The sequence below is a fragment of the Silurus aristotelis genome, assembly GCF_946808225.1.
Source record: "Silurus aristotelis genome assembly, chromosome: 24".
NCBI lineage: Eukaryota > Metazoa > Chordata > Actinopteri > Siluriformes > Siluridae > Silurus > Silurus aristotelis.
Genome location: NC_139597.1, coordinates 18,765,808 through 18,785,885, shown reverse-complemented (window position 1 = coordinate 18,785,885; position 20,078 = coordinate 18,765,808). Strand labels below are relative to the sequence as shown.

Sequence of the window (20,078 nt, the reverse complement as noted above, 5' to 3'; positions counted from 1 at the left end):
AGTGTAGTATTGTGTAGTTATGTGTTGTGTAATATAGTGTAATGTTGTATAGTTTTGTGTAATATAGTGTAATGATGTAGTGTTGTGTAGTGTTGTGTTCTCCTTTGAGGAAGTGTAGTGTAGTATTGTGTAGTTATGTGTTGTGTAATATAGTGTAATGATGTAGTGTTGTGTAATATAGTGTAATGATGTAGTGTTGTGTAGTGTTGTGTTGTGTTCTCCTTTGAGGAAGTGAGGCTGCTCGGGGTGGTTTCTTTAAGACCGCCCTCTCTCTCAGTGGGACTGGTCTGAAATGACGTCATGGTTTTATTTTGATCATTATGACCTCATCATCAGTGAGACGGAGTTCAGAGAGGAAACTTTCTTACAGTGTTTCTGCCGGAGATCTGAGCGTTTCAGCCTCACTTACCGGGACTGAAGATTCGGGCAGATGTGAAGCGGATTTTCTGGTTTGGAGAAGATAAGTGAGAGAGAGAGAGAGAGAGAGAGAGAGAGAGAGAGAGAGAGGAAAAGAGGAGGAACAGAGGGAGGTAGAGAAGGTGAAATGCTCTCTCTCTTTTTAAAGGTAAGTTCGACAAATTTCGACTTTGTATCTCTTCAAGGCCTGTAACGCGCGCGCGCATGAGTGTGTGTGTGTGTGTCTGTCTGTCTCTCTCTCTCTCTCTCTCTCTCTCTCTCTCTCGGTGTGTCTCACTGTGTGTGTGTGTGTGTGTGTGTGTGTGTGTGTGTGTGGAGGCCAAAGTTACACCGTGTTCCAGTCCTCCTGCCAGGCCCATGAGTTTCTTGAGCAAAGGAAAACGGATTCAAAAATCCGCTTGTCTCGCGCTCGCCACCGAATGACCCGTGTGTCCAAACCCGTGTCTTTTTCCTCCCAGTGTTTCAGAAGACCTTCCTGTCCTTTTAAATGAAGATTTGTTTCGAGTTGAGTTGTTTACTAGAGGTCACAGTTTAAAACATGTTTGTTTGTTTTATTTAGTTTGTTTGTTTGTATGAACGGCTAATAAAAGAGATGTGACCACTTCCTGTTTATGATCCTGTAGGTGAGGAAGTGAAGCTCCTGTAGATACAGATGGGTCAGGATAGTGTATCGAAATAACACACACACCATACACACTATATACACTATACACTCTATACATACCACATACACACCACATACACCATACACATTATACACTCTATACACACCATACACACTATATACACTATATACACCATACACACTATACACACCACATACACCATACACATTATACACTGTATACATACCACATACACACCACATACACCATACACACTATATACACTATACACACCATACACACTATACACACCATAGACACTATATACACCATACACACTATATACACTATACACTCTATACATACCACATACACACCACATACACACCACATACACTATATACACCATACACTCTATACATACCCCATACACACTATATACACCATACACACCATATACACTATAGACTCTATACACACCACATACACCATACACACTATATACACCATACACACTATATACACCATACACACTATACACACCATAAACACTATATACACCATAAACACTATATACACCATACACACCATAAACACTATACACACCATACACACTATATACACTCTACACACCACATACACCATACACACTATATATACACTCTACACACCACATACACCATACACCCTATATACACCATAGACACTATACACACCATACACACTATATACACTCTACACACCACATACACCATACACACTATATATACACTCTACACACCACATACACCATACACCCTATATACACCATAGACACTATACACACCATACACACTATATACACCATATACACTCTACACACCACATACACCATACACACTTTATACACCATATACACTCTACACACCATACACACTATATACACCATATACACTATATACACTATATACACTTTATACACCATAAACACTATACACACCATACACACTATATACACTCTATACATACCACATACACACCACATACACCATACACACTATATACACCATACACACTATACACTCTATACACACCACATACACCATACACACTATATACACCATAAACACCATATACACCATACACACCATATACACTATACACTCTATAAATACCACATACACACCACATACACCATACACACTATTTACACCATAAACACCATACACACCATAAACACTATACACACCATACACACTATATACACTCTACACACCACATACACACTATACACACTATATACACTATATACACTCTACACACCATACACACTATATACACTATACACACCATACACACTATATACACTCTACACACCACATACACCATACACACTATATACACCATATACACTCTACACACCACATACACACCACATACACCATACACACTATATACACCATATACACTCTACACACCACATACACACCACATACACCATACACACTTTATACACCATATACACTCTACACACCATACACACTATACACACTTTATACACCATAAACACTATACACACCATACACACTATATACACTCTATACATACCACATACACCATACACACTATATACACCATAAACACTATACACACCGTAAACACTATATACACCATACACACCATATACACTATACACTGTATACATACCACATACACACCACATACACCATACACACTATATACACCATAAACACTATATATACCATACACACCATACACACCATAAACACTATACACACCATACACATTCTACACACCACATACACCATACACACTATATACACTCTACACACCACATACACCATACACCCTATATACACCATAAACACTATACACACTATATACACTCTACACACCATACACACTATATACACTCTACACACCATATACCCTATATACACTCTACACACCACATACACACCACATACACCATACACACTCTATACACCATATACACTCTATACACCATATACACTCTACACACCACATACACCATAAACACTATACACACTATACACACTATATACACTCTACACACCACATACACTATATACACTCTACACACCACATACACCATAAACACTATACACACTATACACACTATATACACTCTACACACCACATACACTATATACACTATACACACTATACACACTATACACACTTTAAACACCACATACACTATACACACCATATACACTGTACACACACTATATACACTATACACATCACATACACTATATACACCCTACACACTGTACACACCATACACACCACATACACTATACACACCATATACACTATACACACCATAAACATTATACACACTATATACATTACACACTCCATATACACCACATACAGTATACACAAACCATACACACACCATACACACCGCATACACTGTACACACTATAAACACCATACACACTATACACACCATACACACTCCATATACACCACATACACTATACAAACACCATATACACTATACACTCCATATACACCGCATACACTGTACAAACTATAAACACTATACACACCATACACACTCCATATACACCACATATACTATACACACTATACATTACATATACAATATACATTGTATACAATATACATTGTATACAATATACACTATACATTACAACACATACAGTATACACACTATATACACTATACACTCTATATACACCGTAAACACTATACACACACACACACACACACACACACACACACACACACACACACACACTATATATATATACACTATACACACCATATACACTACACACAATACACACTACACACTCCATATACACCACATACACTATACACACACACCATACACACACCATATACACCACATACACTATACACACCATATACACTGTACACACTATACACAGAATACGCACACTGTACACACAATACACACTATATACACTACACACTCTATATACACACCATACACACTATACACCACATACACTACCCACACACACGTCATACACTCCATATACACTGTACACACTATACACACCAAACACACTGTACACACAATACACACTATATACACTACACACACCATATACACACTATACACCACATACACTATACACACACACACCATATACACTGTACACACTATACACCAAACACACTGTACACACAATACACACGATATACACTACACACTCCATATACACCATACACACTATACACACACCATACACACTATACACCACATACACTATACACACACCATACACACACCATACACACTATACACACACCATACACACTATACACCACATACACTATACACACACCATATACACTGTACACACTATACACCAAACACACTGTACACACAATACACACTATATACACTACACACCCCATATACACCACATACACACTATACACACACCATATACACCACATACACTGTACACACTATACACACCATACACACTATACACTCCATATACACCACATACACCATAAACACTATACACGCGCGCACACACATACACACACAAACACAAACACACACACACACCATACACACTATACACTCCATATACACACATAAACTATATACACCATAAACACTACACACACCATACACACCACATACACTATATACACACTATACACACCACATACACTATACACACCATACAAACTACACACTCCATACACACCATACACACACCAAACACACTGTACACACAATACACACTTTATACACCACATACACTATACACACAATACACTGTACACACCATAAATATTTTGCACATCATATACACTCTACACACCATATAAACCCTATACACTGTACACACACATCTTACACACAATTCACACTTTTCACATCATATATACTATAAACACCATACACACCCTGTAATGTATTAGTTTAAAATTCACACAACGGATCCACTTCTGAATAAAAAAACACAGTAGCTCAAATACACACGTGGTTTTAGTGATTATACAGCGATCATGCTTCAATTCAGATATTTACTTTATGGACAAAAAAAAGTTTGTGGACACGTGACCTTAAGATTACGTGCTTTTTGAACATCGCGTTCCACATTGAGTCTCATTTGGTGTTTTAAAAACCTCCACTCTTCTGGGACAATGAACATTTAACACGTTTGGGTCTCGTAGTTAAAGTGAAAGGGAAATATTGTGCTACTGCCTCAGAACATGTTTCATACAAGCGAATCTCCAACACTGTGGGAACAGTTTGGCTGGAGGAATCTGAATATCCTCAAAAAATTAAGTAATAATGCCGTTATCTCGCTGTAACTTCGCCAAGATGACGCAAGGGTGGGGGTGGGGGTGTGTGTGTGTGTGTGTGTGTGTGTGTGTGAAAGTAATCGGTTGCATAAAAGCTCGCATGACCTCATCTAGGCGTCTGAGAAACAGGTGTTGAGCCTTGAGGTTCATATACAGCCTGCAGCTCACTGTCATCATCATCAACATCATCAAAAGTTACAGTAGCAGCGGGTTTAAGATCGATGATGTCATCACTGCGTGTCTGAAGTTGATTAATCCTATCGACTTAAAAAAATATCTGACTTTTAACTCTACTTTTGATCCAAGAAGGATCCAATATACTTCCTGTTATCACTTACGTTATAGCAGCTATAAACACTCGTTCCTTCAGCACAAGAACCTGCAGCATAGAAACTGGTATCTCCCTCCAAACACATGTACATTAAGCAATTATACTGTATAGGCAAAAGTCTTTGGACACCTGAGCATAAGATTATGCGCTTTTTGAACATCCCCCTCCACACCGAGTCGTCATTTGCGTCTTTTATAACCTCCACTCTTCTGCACAGATGTTCCACTCGATTTTTTTGTGCTCCTTCAACCACAATTCAGGTTTGGAGACCTGGGATGCAGTCAGCATGAAAAATACATCCCGTAGGTGTTCAATAGGGTTTATAGCAGGCCACTGAAGATCTTCCACTCCAACCCATATGTTCATTGAGCTTTTGAAGATTTCGTGCTTCCAAACACGTTCTATACAATTGTGAACTGCATACGTCCGGTGTCCCAATACTCCCTGCTGTGTCACACCCACGTGGCCTATTACGAGACTCGACTTCCTTTCGCCAGTTTGTGTGTGTGTGTGTGTGTGTGTGTGTGTGTGTGTGTTTGTTTTCAAGAAGGAAGCCCTGATCAAAACATTCCTGTCATTATCTAACCAGTTCCTCTTCTAAGCATTAAAGTAAAAGTGCACTGTTATTACGGTGGAAAGTGGTCGTAAAACAGGCCTGATGTTGAGCTCGCGGAAAAATACCGCACCGTTTTACGTCCGTAGCAAAAGAAAACCAACCAGCGAAAGTGTTTCATTCCGACACTTTCATTCGGAACCTTCACGAGCGTTCCAATCTGTTGTCAGGGTCGAACTCGAACCCAAACCGCCGAATTTAGGAGCAGGAAGTTCAGAAGACGTTTCTGAACGCCATACGTGCTTCCTCCTCCAAACCCAAACCTGTTCCAAAGCGTCTGTGCACAAATCCAGCTCCATGAACATGTGGTTCGGAGTGAAAGATCCTGCTATAGAGCTAAAAACCCGATTGGGATGAATTGAAACTCGCCTCGACCTACATTACTTTTTCTAACAGCCTTATGGCTGAATGAACGGAAGAAAAGAAACACGTCGTTTATCCTTGTCAAATTGTTCACGTCATCCCTGAGTTATAATGGAGATGTGAGTAGAACATTTAAAACGGAAATAAATAAATAAACCGACAATAAAAAAATGCAAAATAAATACATAGAAAATCAACAGTAAATAGAAAGTAAGAATGTTAAATAAATAAATAGAAAAGAAACAGAAAAACAGGGAAAAAATATAAGAAATTAAATGAAAAAAAAGAAAATACAGAAAATAAAAAATGCTAAATAAATGCATAGAAAACCAAGAGTAAATAGAAAGTAAGAATGTAAAATCAATAAATAAATAGAAAAGAAACAGAAAAACAGGAAAAAAATAAATAGAAAAGAAATGAAATTGAAAAATAAAATAAAATAAAAAAAACAGACAAAAAATGCGAAATAAATTAATAGAAAGTAAAAATGTTAAATAAATAAATAGTAAAGAAACAGAAAAAAATAGGGGTGAAAAATAGAAAAAATGAAATGAAAAAATAAAATAAAAAATACAGACAATAAAAAATGCTAAATAAATACATAGAAAATCAACAGAAAATAGAAAGTAAAAATGCAAAAAGAAAAAAAAAGAAAAACAGGATAACTCCGAGCCCCTGAGGTATAATGGAGATGTGTTCTGATGATCTTAAATTGAAAAAAAGTCGAGACGTGGCCGAGCATATTCCAGCGATGGAAATAGCGCCCCTGGAGCACATAGGCTTAAGGGCCTTGCTCAAGGGCCCCACTTGTAACATCTTTGCAGAAGAATAAAGGTTATTAGAACAGGAAACTAAGACTAAATGGGGAATGTGATGTTTACAAAGGACACGAACAAACTGTAGTTAGTGTGTGTGTGTGTGTGTGTGTGTGTGTGTGTGTGTGTGTATATAATATTTATATATATATATAATATATAAATAAAGCTGAGGCAGTAGGAGGCAGGTGTCCAGTGACAGGTCCTGAATTAGCAGCTGTAAAAGTAGAAGTGGACGTCCAGGCGACAGGCAGTGCAGGGCTGCTCGCTGAAACTCCACCACCTCTCTGTCCATCTCCGAGCCGAACGAGGAAGAAGTAAGTCCTGTCTCTTTCTAGCACCAGACTTTCCCGCAGACGCTGTCTCGCTCCGATGGCGTTCTCGGTTCCGATTTCCGACTCTGACGACATGGACTGAGCTCGTGCACGTGATATTTTTTGGGCCCTCTCGATAACGTACGTATTCCTAATCCAGAGACGTTGACCTTTATTTTATTTACTTTTTTTTTACATACTGAAGAACATTTGCTTTCTCTTCTGATCTCAAACCACAGAAGGAAAAAAAAAAAACGTTTATGATCTTTTTCAGAAAAGCAGAAGAGTAAAAAAAAAAAAAAAAAAACCCCAAACCTGCGTCTCTACATGCTCATAAGCAAAACAGAACACAAACAAATGTCATTTGTTATTTCTAGCGTCTGACATTTGGGCCATCTGCCACGGCGTGTATTTATAACACCACGAACGCCATGACGCCACGCCGCGCTCCAAAGTCGACTCTCCGTCAGCCTTTCAGACCTTTTATTGCTCCGATTCGCTCCCGAAGTCTCACCTGAACTCGCGGCACTCGTTAAAGACGCCAAAAGTTTGTGGACACCCGAGCATTCGATTGTGCCTTTTTATGAAAGCCTCCGCTCTTCCGGGTTTGACCCGTGGAGCTTTGTTCTCGAAGTTAGTAGTTCCAATTCCTCCAAAAAGGTGTTCAATAGACTTTATAGCTTTATAGGAGGAGATCATCCAGTCCAACCCATACAGTCACGGAGCTGGCTTTGTGCACATTTGGAAAACTTTTGAGAAAAAAAAAATTGATTTTGGCGCATATAAAGACGTCCGGTACAATTGCGCGTCTCCACATTTGTGTCAGAAGTCGTGTTTCTGAATAGTTTTGTGTGCTAGAAAATTCCATATCTTTATTGTAATGTTGTAGTTTGTGCTTTGGAGAGTGTACAGATGTACAGGAGCGTCTAGACTGAGATCTGGCTAGACGGAGGTTTATTAGGGCAAACGTTGCCGCCAACCAGAAGCCGCAATGGCGTAAAAAAAAAGGCCAGCTGCTGCAGATCTGCAGGGGATGTTATTACCTTCGGGCTCATGTCGAGGGCATGCTTTTAAAACACGTTTGTTGTGGTCAGGGATCACGGCGTGAGGAAACCGTAGCGTGTCGGACGCCTGTTTCCATCGTTTCTTACAAAAGGGACGGGAGAATTTCCCCACGTCTAAAGAGTTGCAGGTTGGTGCTGTTGTGCTGTTGGGTTTTTTTTTTTTCTTCCTCAAACCGATGCCACAAAGTAGAACGTTTAATATGGAAATAAATAGGAAAAAAAGGGAAAAAATTTTGAAATAAATAAATAGAAAATCAACAGTAAATATATAGTAAAAATGTAAAATAAATAAAAAAAAAATAAAGGAAAAATAAAGAAAACAAATAAAAACTAAACAGAAAAATTGTAAAATGTAAAATAAATAAATTATAAATGTATAATAATAATAAAAAAAAACAAATCAAGTTGTATAAAGTGTCCCCAAAACAGTGTTTCAGCATGGTCGATGCTCCTGTACTCAAAACGAGCTCCATGAAGACACTGTTTTCTGCACAGAGCCTCGAGTTCCTCAGTTACACAGAACACCTGTGGGATCAGCAAGAACACCGACTGAACCCTCAGAACTTCTCAACTTCAAGTGATCTCACTAACGCTCTTTTCTACCCACTAATACTGAATGATGACTAAACAGCTGCACCCTAACATCTAGTGAAAAGCCTTCTCAGAAGAGTGGAGGGATAACAGGGATGTCCAATGAGGTGGTGGTCAGGTGTCTATATGGCGTTTTCTTGGCCTTCAGTTCATCGTCTTTCCACAACCGCGAATGGAAACGTGTCAGTCAAAAGGCACCAAATTCTCTCATTCATTTTCTGGCTTTTGTCAACAAGTAAAGGAAGGACAGCGATTCTGATTCAGGAGGACGACTTCCTCTTCGAGAGCAAGAGGATCCGCCACCGGAACGCCCAGTGGAAAGGCACAAAGAGCTCAGAAGAACAAAGACGTGTCGTCTATTTCCTTGTTCATCACAGGTCTCGCAGTGGGACTGCACAAAGCACTTCAGACTCGTCTCATTTCTCTGGATCATCATTCAGACAAACCTTCACTGAGGAGAATCCTTCATCTGGTCACTGGACCATAAAGCCCTGATTAGTGTGAGTGAGTGTGGTTGGACCTTCTGCAAGGTTCACTCATAACTCCACACATGGGCTCAACCTTGGTTACCACACCAAAGCCCTTTTCTTTTATCACTTAGTGTGTATACACAGCTAAGAGCACGGCTGGACGATATATCGATATAATATCAGTATCGTGATACGCAATTACACGATACACTTTTCTGAGATATCGTTGGTACGCTGGTTTTATTGTTTTTAAATGAATAATTACAGATTAAACAGACTTCTAGTACACGCGAAGAGAAACTTTTATGCTTGCGTATCGAAAGACATCCTATACAACAGTTTGAGGAAGAAACACATGTGGTGTATGGAAAAATCAGGAGTCGTGGATTACAGTGATTTTTTTTATCGTAGGTGTTCTGGAAAACACCAGGAAAAACAAGCATCCTCGGAGTCACTCGATCCCGAGACCCGTCTGGCTTCCCGGGAAAATCTGCCTTAGCGACTCGTTATTTTCGTCTCGCGGCGTAAAATTCTGCCCCCCCAGGAGAAACGCAAAACCTCTTTTATTGGAAATGCAGAGTGTATTTTTATCACTTCAGGGTGTCACTCGAAAGATCCAGGGACTGGATTTCACTTAACCCCTTCGCTGGGTACAGATCTGATTCCCTCTGTAGACTTTTACACCTCGTTATACGTGGATATATAAAATGTATTCTCTTGGCCATGTGCTGCGGCTCCATCGTACCTGCATGCAGTAAAAACATATACATTATTTACAATTTATAACCAATACGACGAACAGGTGACGTCCTGCCTACAGATTTTTTTTTATTTATCAAAACTATAATTATTAAGTTTATATTATAACTAACTAAAACATTTAAAATAGAAAAGAAATAGAAAAAGAAACCAATAATAAAATAAAATGTAAAATAAATGAGGAGAAATTAAACATTTAATATAAACAAAAAAAAAAACAATTAAAAAAAATATTGAAAAAAACAAATGAAAAATAAACAGCAAATCGAAAAGAATTCAGTGAAAAAAAGAAACAGGAAAATGAATTAAAGCTGAAAAATGAAATTAATGAATAGAAAATAAACAGAAAATAAAGAATAAAAGAAAAAAAAAACAAAAAAAATGAACAGAAAAAAAGGAAAATGCAAAAAGTTAAATAAATACATAAATAAATAAATAGAAAATAATTAAGCGAAAAAAAAAGAAAACAAAAAAAACCGCTGAACAAATAATAGTAAATAAAATGTAAAAAAAAAAAAAAAGAAAACAGGAAAAGAATTGAGATTGAAATAAACAGTAAATAGAGAACACAAAATTAAAAAAAACAAAAACAAACAAAAAAACAAACAGAAAATAAAAAATGGAAACACACACACACACACACACACACACACACACACACACACACACACAGAGGTCTGACCAGTCTTTTCTTACACACTTTCATTTCCACTAATAATATGAGAAGCCCGACTCCACATCATGAACATTGTAGAATATTTTTTCCGCTCTTCACGAGGCTGAGAAGCTCCCAGACTAAACATGTAGCCTCTGGTTTGATCGTTTGTCTTGGCACGTGCGATCGAATTCAGCTCGGCGCACAATTTGTTTTATTGTCCTGGTGTGTGGGCCTTGCTGGAAGGGGAACTCGATGCTGGGGAATTTTTTATTTTTTTTTTTTCACGGCGGCACCAAGGAGAAGAAAAGATTTTTTTTTTATTATTTAAAGAGGGAGTTTCCAGCGATATCGAACTGACTGGATGCCACCTACATCATAACCAGGAAGTTGGCGTTTCCCAAATTATACGTTTCACACAATTGGGTTGTTTTATTTTTCCCCACACCACACCGTCAGATTTCTGCAGCATGTTATATATAGAGGTCGGTGTGTTCGGTGTGTATGAGGTGTGCGGTGTGTATAAGGTGTGCGGTGTGTATGAGGTGTACGGTGTGTGTGAAGTGTGCGGTGTACGGTGTGTGTGAAGTGTGCGGTGTACGGTGTGTGTGTGAAGTGTGCGGTGTACGGTGTGTGTGTGAAGTGTGCGGTGTGTGTGAGGTGTGCGGTGTGTATGAGGTGTGCGGTGTGTATGAGGTGTGCGGTGTGTATGAGGTGTGCGGTGTGTATGAGGTGTGCGGTGTGTATAAAGTGCGCGGTGTACGGTGTGTGTGAAGTGTGCGGTGTGTGTGAGGTGTGCGGTGTGTGTGAGGTGTGCGGTGTGTATGAAGTGTGCGGTGTGTATGAGGTGTGCGGTGTGTATGAGGTGTGCGGTGTGTATGAGGTGTACGGTGTGTATGAGGTGTGCGGTGTGTATGAAGTGTGTATGAGGTGTGCGGTGTGTATGAGATGTGCGGTGTGTATGAGATGTGCGGTGTGTATGAGTTGTGCGGTGTGTATGAGGTGTGCGGTGTGTATGAGGTGTGTATGAGGTGTGCGGTGTGTATAAAGTGTGTATGAGGTGTGCGGTGTGTATGAGGTGTGCGGTGTGTATGAGGTGTGCGGTGTGTATAAGGTGTGCGGTGTGTATGAGGTGTGTATGAGGTGTGCGGTGTGTATGAAGTGTGTATGAGGTGTGCGGTGTGTATGAGGTGTGTGGTGTGTATGAGGTGTGCGGTGTGTATGAAGTGTGTATGAGGTGTGCGGTGTGTATGAAGTGTGTATGAGGTGTGCGGTGTGTATGAGGTGTGCGGTGTGTATGAAGTGTGTATGAGGTGTACGGTGTGTATGAGGTGTGCGGTGTGTATGAAGTGTGCGGTGTGTATGAAGTGTACGGTGTGTATGAGGTGTGCGGTGTGTATGAAGTGTGTATGAGGTGTGCGGTGTTTATGAGGTGTGCGGTGTTTATGAGGTGCGCGGTGTTTATGAGGTGTGCGGTGTGTATGAGGTGTGTATGAAGTGTGCGGTGTGTATGAAGTGTACGGTGTGTATGAGGTGTGCGGTGTGTATGAGGTGTGCGGTGTGTATGAGGTGTGTATGAGGTGTGTATGAGGTGTGCGGTGTGTACGAAGTTTGCGGTGTGTATGAAGTGTGTATGAGGTGTGCGGTATGTATGAGGTGTACAGTGTGTATGAGGTGTGCGGTGTGTATGAAGTGTGTATGAGGTGTGCGGTGTGTATGAAGTGTGTATGAGGTGTGTGGTGTGTATGAGGTGTGCGGTGTGTATGAGGTGTGCGGTGTGTATGAAGTGTGTATAAGGTGTGCGGTGTGTATGAGGTGTACGGTGTGTATGAGGTGTGCGGTGTGTATGAAGTGTGTATGAGGTGTGCGGTGTGTATGAGGTGTGCGGTGTGTATGAAGTGTGTATGAGGTGTGCGGTGTGCATGAGGTGTGCGGTGTGTATGAAGTGTGTATGAGGTGTGCGGTGTGTATGAGGTATGAGGTGTGCGGTGTGTATGAGATGTGCGGTGTGTATGAGGTGTGCGGTGTGTATGAGGTGTGCGGTGTGTATGAAGTGTGTATGAGGTGTGCGGTGTGTATGAGGTGTGCGGTGTGTATGAAGTGTGTATGAGGTGTGCGGTGTGCATGAGGTGTGCGGTGTGTATGAGGTGTGCGGTGTGTATGAGGTATGAGGTGTGCGGTGTGTATGAAGTGTGTATGAGGTGTGCGGTGTGTATGAGGTGTGCGGTGTGTATGAGGTGTGCGGTGTGTATAAGGTGTGCGGTGTGTATGAGGTGTGCATGAGGTGTGCGGTGTGTATGAGGTGTGCGGTGTGTATGAAGTGTGTATGAGGTGTGCGGTGTGTATGAGGTGTGCGGTGTGTATGAAGTGTGTATGAGGTGTGCGGTGTGTATGAAGTGTGTATGAGGTGTGCGGTGTGCGGTGTGTATGAGGTGTGCGGTGTGTATGAAGTGTGTATGAGGTGTGCGGTGTGTATGAGGTGTGCGGTGTGTATGAAGTGTGCGGTGTGTATGAAGTGTACGGTGTGTATGAGGTGTGCGGTGTGTATGAAGTGTGTATGAGGTGTGCGGTGTTTATGAGGTGTGCGGTGTTTATGAGGTGTGCGGTGTGTATGAGGTGTGTATGAAGTGTGCGGTGTGTATGAAGTGTACGATGTGTATGAGGTGTGCGGTGTGTATGAGGTGTGCGGTGTGTATGAGGTGTGTATGAGGTGTGCGGTGTGTATGAAGTGTGTATGAGGTGTGCGGTGTGTATGAGGTGTGTATGAGGTGTGCGGTGTGTATGAGGTGTGCGGTGTGTATGAGGTGTGTATGAGGTGTGCGGTGTGTATGAGGTGTGTATGAGGTGTGCGGTGTGTATGAAGTGTGTATGAGGTGTGCGGTGTGTATGAGGTGTGTATGAGGTGTGCGGTGTGTATGAGGTGTGCGGTGTGTATGAGGTGTGCGGTGTGTATGAGGTGTGCGGTGTGTATGAGGTGTGTATGAGGTGTGCGGTGTGTATGAGGTGTGCGGTGTGTATGAAGTGTGTATGAGGTGTGCGGTGTGTATGAAGTGTGTATGAGGTGTGCGGTGTGTATGAGGTGTGCGGTGTGTATGAAGTGTGTATGAGGTGTGCGGTGTGTATGAAGTGTGTATGAGGTGTGCGGTGTGTATGAGGTGTGCGGTGTGTATGAAGTGTGTATGAGGTGTGCGGTGTGTATGAGGTGTGCGGTGTGTATGAGGTGTGCGGTGTGTATGAGGTGTGCGGTGTGTATGAAGTGTGTATGAGGTGTTCGGTGTGTATGAAGTGTGTATGAGGTGTGCGGTGTGTATGAGGTGTGCGGTGTGTATGAGGTGTGTATGAGGTGTGCGGTGTGTATGAAGTGTGTATGAGGTGTGCGGTGTGTATGAAGTGTGTATGAGGTGTGCGGTGTGTATGAGGTGTGTATGAGGTGTGCGGTGTGTATGAAGTGTGTATGAGGTGTGCGGTGTGTATGAGGTGTGTATGAGGTGTGCGGTGTGTATGAGGTGTGTATGAGGTGTGCGGTGTGTATGAAGTGTGTATGAGGTGTGCGGTGTGTATGAAGTGTGTATGAGGTGTGCGGTGTGTATGAGGTGTGTATGAGGTGTGCGGTGTGTATGAAGTGTGTATGAGGTGTGCGGTGTGTATGAAGTGTGTATGAGGTGTGCGGTGTGTATGAAGTGTGTATGAGGTGTGCGGTGTGTATGAGGTGTGCGGTGTGTATGAAGTGTGTATGAGGTGTGCGGTGTGTATGAGGTGTGCGGTGTGTATGAAGTGTGTATGAGGTGTGCGGTGTGTATGAGGTGTGCGGTGTGTATGAGGTGTGCGGTGTGTATGAGGTGTGCGGTGTGTATGAAGTGTGTATGAGGTGTTCGGTGTGTATGAAGTGTGTATGAGGTGTGCGGTGTGTATGAGGTGTGCGGTGTGTATGAGGTGTGTATGAGGTGTGCGGTGTGTATGAAGTGTGTATGAGGTGTGCGGTGTGTATGAGGTGTGCGGTGTGTATGAAGTGTGTATGAGGTGTGCGGTGTGTATGAGGTGTGCGGTGTGTATGAAGTGTGTATGAGGTGTGCGGTGTGTATGAGGTGTGCGGTGTGTATGAGGTGTGCGGTGTGTATGAAGTGTGTATGAGGTGTTCGGTGTGTATGAAGTGTGTATGAGGTGTGCGGTGTGTATGAGGTGTGCGGTGTGTATGAGGTGTGTATGAGGTGTGCGGTGTGTATGAAGTGTGTATGAGGTGTGCGGTGTGTATGAAGTGTGTATGAGGTGTGCGGTGTGTATGAAGTGTGTATGAGGTGTGCGGTGTGTATGAAGTGTGTATGAGGTGTGCGGTGTGTATGAAGTGTACGGTGTCGTATCAAGAACTGGCCCAAATTTACACGTCTCTCTCTTTTCTTTTTTTTTTCTCTCCGCAGCCTGACAACCACTTGAGCATGAACGACCAGAAGTGAGGAGATGATGTAATGGCACCGCGGCCCGGGAGAAAAGCCCTCTTTTGTGTCGTCCGTGCGATGGTGTGAAAGAAATCCACTCTCTTTTTCTTTCCTCACGGCAAAGCAAAAACCCCGAAAATTGAAGAAAATCCCCGTTACCACGTCCACACACACGTTTTTCATCCCTCTGTTTCGAGTACCCTGTTTACCCCCATTTTATTTTTATTCCTCTTTTTCCTTTTTCACTCGCTCCCTTTTTTTTCTTCGAACTCACCAGCCAAACGCTAAAAGGGTGACATCATCGGCTGCCACCACAATGGGGTCCTTCTTCTGCTGAAGGCCCTCGTGGGCCACGTCATCGCACCACAGGAAGAGAGGAGGTAACAGTCAGAGGGAGATGGAGAGAGAGGTCATGGATATGGTCGAGCAGGCCGGGACGGGAGCTCCGACCTCAGTGAGACTCGTCCGCCCCGAAGGCCTGGTGGCGCTGCTGGAGGGCGGACTGGACCGAGTGCTTCTGATCGACAGCAGGCCTTTCGTGGATTATAACACCTCCCACATCCTGGAGGCGGTCAACGTGAACTGCTCTAAGCTGATGAAAAGGAGGCTGCAGCAGGACAAGGTGCAGATCGCCGAGCTCCTGCAGCATTCAGCCAAGAAGAAGGTGAGCGAGTTGGAATTTCATTCCAAAAATGTATTCAAAAGGTTCCTCGTTTGACGGTCGAAGTCGGATCTCGGGGGTCTTTCAGCGGTGATCTGTTACAGGTTTCGATTTGGGAAATACGGTTGCTTGTTTACACTCGGGTGTTTCGTCAGCATTAGGATTATAGATCCAAAAAATAAAGAAATAAATAGTGACAGATGAGAACTGCACTGTACGGAAAAACGTGATTCCCAGCCACGTGTTCAGAATAGCAGACGTGGTAACGCACGTGTTCAGAATAGCACCAGCTCCCGATGTACACAGGACAGTGTGTTTTGGCACACTTACTTATAAAGGTCGGTGCTCCCTGTGACTGTGTGCGCAGCCTTGTGCTGCCATCTGTTGGCGTGTTACAGAACTACCCTTGAATTTTTAGGATACCACCTCATGTGTGGTTCTTTTACCAAGCTTGGAGGACGAGGAACACAATTGTCTCTGGATGTTCTAGAATGACATCGCTTATGAGCCCAAAGCCAGCTTCTTGAAGACATGGTTTTGGTGTGGAAGATCTTCTGTAATAGAGCTATAAACCCTATTTAACACCTTTGGGATGAATTTAAATGCTGACTTTACTAACACCATTGTATCTGAGCACAAATCTAGTGGAACATCTTCCCTGAGGAACAGAAGATCAGGAAATGGTGGACTCTTTTTTAATGTGAAATAGGATGTTAAAAACTACTTTTTTAAGAAGGAAGAAATCGATTTTTTGGTCTGATACAATTGAGTCGCAAAACAACAACAACAAAAAAAGAAATTTCCAGATCTTCTGAAGTTCCTCAAACTGCGCTACATCGTCCGTATTCGGTCTCGTCCGAGCGGAACTTTCCAGCAAACCGCGTTCCCGAAGTGACCGAGCGAAATAACCATCTCAAATATCCGTGTCTAATCAGGGAGTCGATATTTATAGCAGACGAAAAGACGGTAATATTTTTAGCCTTATTTACTTCGTTTTTTGTTGTTGTTGTTGTTGTTGTTGTTGTTGCTGTTCGGGGTTTGTTCCATTCCAGAAAGCAAAAAGGTCACCGACAAGGTGTCAGAACCTCCCCTGGAGGATGTGAGAACGTTTTGGATCTGCATGGAGCTTTTCTCGAAAACCTGAGTAAGACACGACGTCATTGTGACATCCGTTTTTTTTTTTTTTTTTCTGCTTCCCTAAATAGCCACCGTGTCACCCTGTGGTCAAAAGTTTTTGGACACCCGAGTATAAAATTCCACATTTGCTTCGGTAAGAACCTCCATTCTTCTGGGAAGATGTTCCACTAGATTTGTGGAGATTTGTCCTTATTCAGACACAAGAATAAAGTGATGTAGGGGAAGATGAGGAAGCCTGGGATGCATTCAGCATTCCAATTAATCCTAAAGGTTTAGGAGGTTTCCAAACCATATCTTCATGGAGCTGGCTTTGTGGACCTTCATGCTGGAACAAATTTGGGTCTCCTAGTTCAAGTTAAGGAAAAATTCCATCCTAATGAAGTTTAGAGTAGAATCGTATATGGCCAGGAAAACACCGTCCCAAAAGGTTCTTCAGGCGAGTAGATGCCTTCTAACATGCTGTAGGTGATCTAAGGACAAATCCAGGTATACGCTGGTTCTCCGTTCCTGTACAGGGCTAAAAGTTCTCCGATTCTCCTATTTCTACATTCCTACTTGTACGGAAAGTTCTCGCTTCCGAACTCTTTGTGAAGAATGGATGAAGGTCAGTGCTCCTGCACGTCGAGATTTCTATATACAGACAGTAATAAAACACAGTGTTCGGCATGTTTAGACGCGACCATAAACCCTTCGTCCGCATTCGAGCGGCGTTTGATAAACGACGCACTCTGACATCACCGCTTACAAAACCTCCAGCGTCTATGAAGTGTCTCCGGGGCCAATCAAAAAATCCGTCCCCGCTCGCGAGGGCCCTCAGGCGGCCTTAGCAACAGGTTGCCAAGTGACCTCATCTCAGTGCTATCTGTCTCAGTCCAGCCTTGAACCTCTTGTCTGCGCACACACACACACACACACACACACACACACACACACACACACACACAAATCCGGGCTGCTTTGTTTTATCCTATCCACTCGTTCAGAGATTTGTTGTAACACACAATCTGATGTTACGGTGTATAAGGGGCACTCGGGGGTTGTGTAACGTCAGGCGTTGCACAATCAGGGATGACATCAAACCCAAACCCACGCTGTGCTGTTGCATGCGAGAATCCCAAGATAATAAGACGGAACGGAGAGATTGCGAACGGCGAGGGGTGTGTGTGTGTGTGTGTGTGTGTGTGTGTGTGTGTGTGTGTGTGTGAGGGTGGGGGTGAGAGATCATCCGGAGAACCAAAAGGGAGCCATCTGGCGTAGCGTTGGTGTAGAACGATTCGACAGTAAAGCAGGAGATCGCAAGCCACCCGAATCGAGGACGCGAAGGAAACGCACCGTACGCCCTCTGACCTCGTTTTCCTTATATGGAATTAAACGTGTTTTGACAAAACATCGTCTACAAGCGATGATGATTTTTTTTTCTCTAAAACATCTTGTTTTTCTGAAAAGAAGTCACTTAGTGTTGATGTAACACCGCTCGTCAGCTCCAGTGCTCCGATTGGTCCCCCGTATTTTTTTCAATAACGCTACACACGTTTTAGAATGCGACTGCGGATCGCTCAAGCGAGAGACACGTGGAAAGTTCGCATGTCGGGTACTGGATTGTGATTGGCCAGATGTTCAGGTGGGAGTTGAGGTTCAAGATCTAGAACAGGACACTCAAGATTTTCCACTACAAACCCAAAAGTCATGGATCTGGCTTTGTGCACAGGGACTTTGGATGATAATGCTGGAAAAGGTTTGGAGGTTTGGTCTGGACTTTAAAAGGTCCAGAATATGAATTGTTAAATTACACGTTAAGCGTTTTTTTTCCCGTTGACCATTAAGGAAAAAGCTTAAAGATAACAGAGGATCCATGTGACAGTGACAGTAGGGGACATGTCCACATGTGGAGGGCAGAGAAACCCGAGACTGAGCCCTCAGAGTCGATTCCAGCGTCCGTCGGCCCGAATTTAGCCCTCGTTTATAGACTACTGCTCCGGGATCACGTGGGTTCTGCCTCCCTGTGTGACTGTGAGTGGGTGTTTGGATCGAGAAATTCTAAAACCGGAGCAGCTCGAGTTTCTCCATCCAACCTGGAAATAGGTCGCCGTGTGCTGCCGAGATGCGATCCGGGATTAAACGTGCGCGCAAGCGAGGCTTTGCGTGTCGCTAAACACGTGCAGGCGGAGGACGTCGATTTGTTTGCGTCTATCCGAGTTCGGAATTCTGGAGCTACAGAATGAGAATTCTATAAAAGCTTTCATGTGGGGATTGTTAGATTGTTTATTAAGCCTAGAAACTCACGTGTGTGTGTGTGTGTGTGTGTGTGTGTGTGTGTGTGTGTGTGTGTGTGTGTCTCTGAGTAATTAAATTAGGGGGGGGGGGGGTTTCCACTGGAATTTCTTTTAATAGCACAACCTCAACACGTTCGCATACGGACAAAAGTTTGTGGACACACGAGGATAACGCTTTTTGAACATCACATTCTACATGAAGTCCCAAGATGTTCCGGTAGATT

At 42.6% G+C, this 20,078-nt stretch overlaps 1 protein-coding gene across 5 annotated transcripts in view; it reads left to right on the top strand.

The window, feature by feature from the left end:
* The first annotated feature begins 314 nt into the window (after positions 1-314).
* dusp16 (dual specificity phosphatase 16) overlaps positions 315-20,078 on the top strand; it is a 30,817-nt gene continuing 11,053 nt past the window's right edge. The window contains exons 1-4 of one of the 5 annotated variants that reach the window (XM_083527782.1): positions 315-565; positions 7,667-7,814; positions 15,766-15,864; positions 16,061-16,447. In XM_083527782.1, coding sequence (XP_083383908.1) covers positions 16,181-16,447 — 267 coding nt within the window. In that variant the 5' untranslated portion in view covers positions 315-565; positions 7,667-7,814; positions 15,766-15,864; positions 16,061-16,180. Of the gene's footprint in view, positions 566-7,666; positions 7,815-7,995; positions 9,004-15,765; positions 16,448-20,078 lie in introns of those variants that run through there. The other 4 variants (XM_083527781.1, XM_083527779.1, XM_083527783.1 and 1 more) reach the window with 4 other exon arrangements.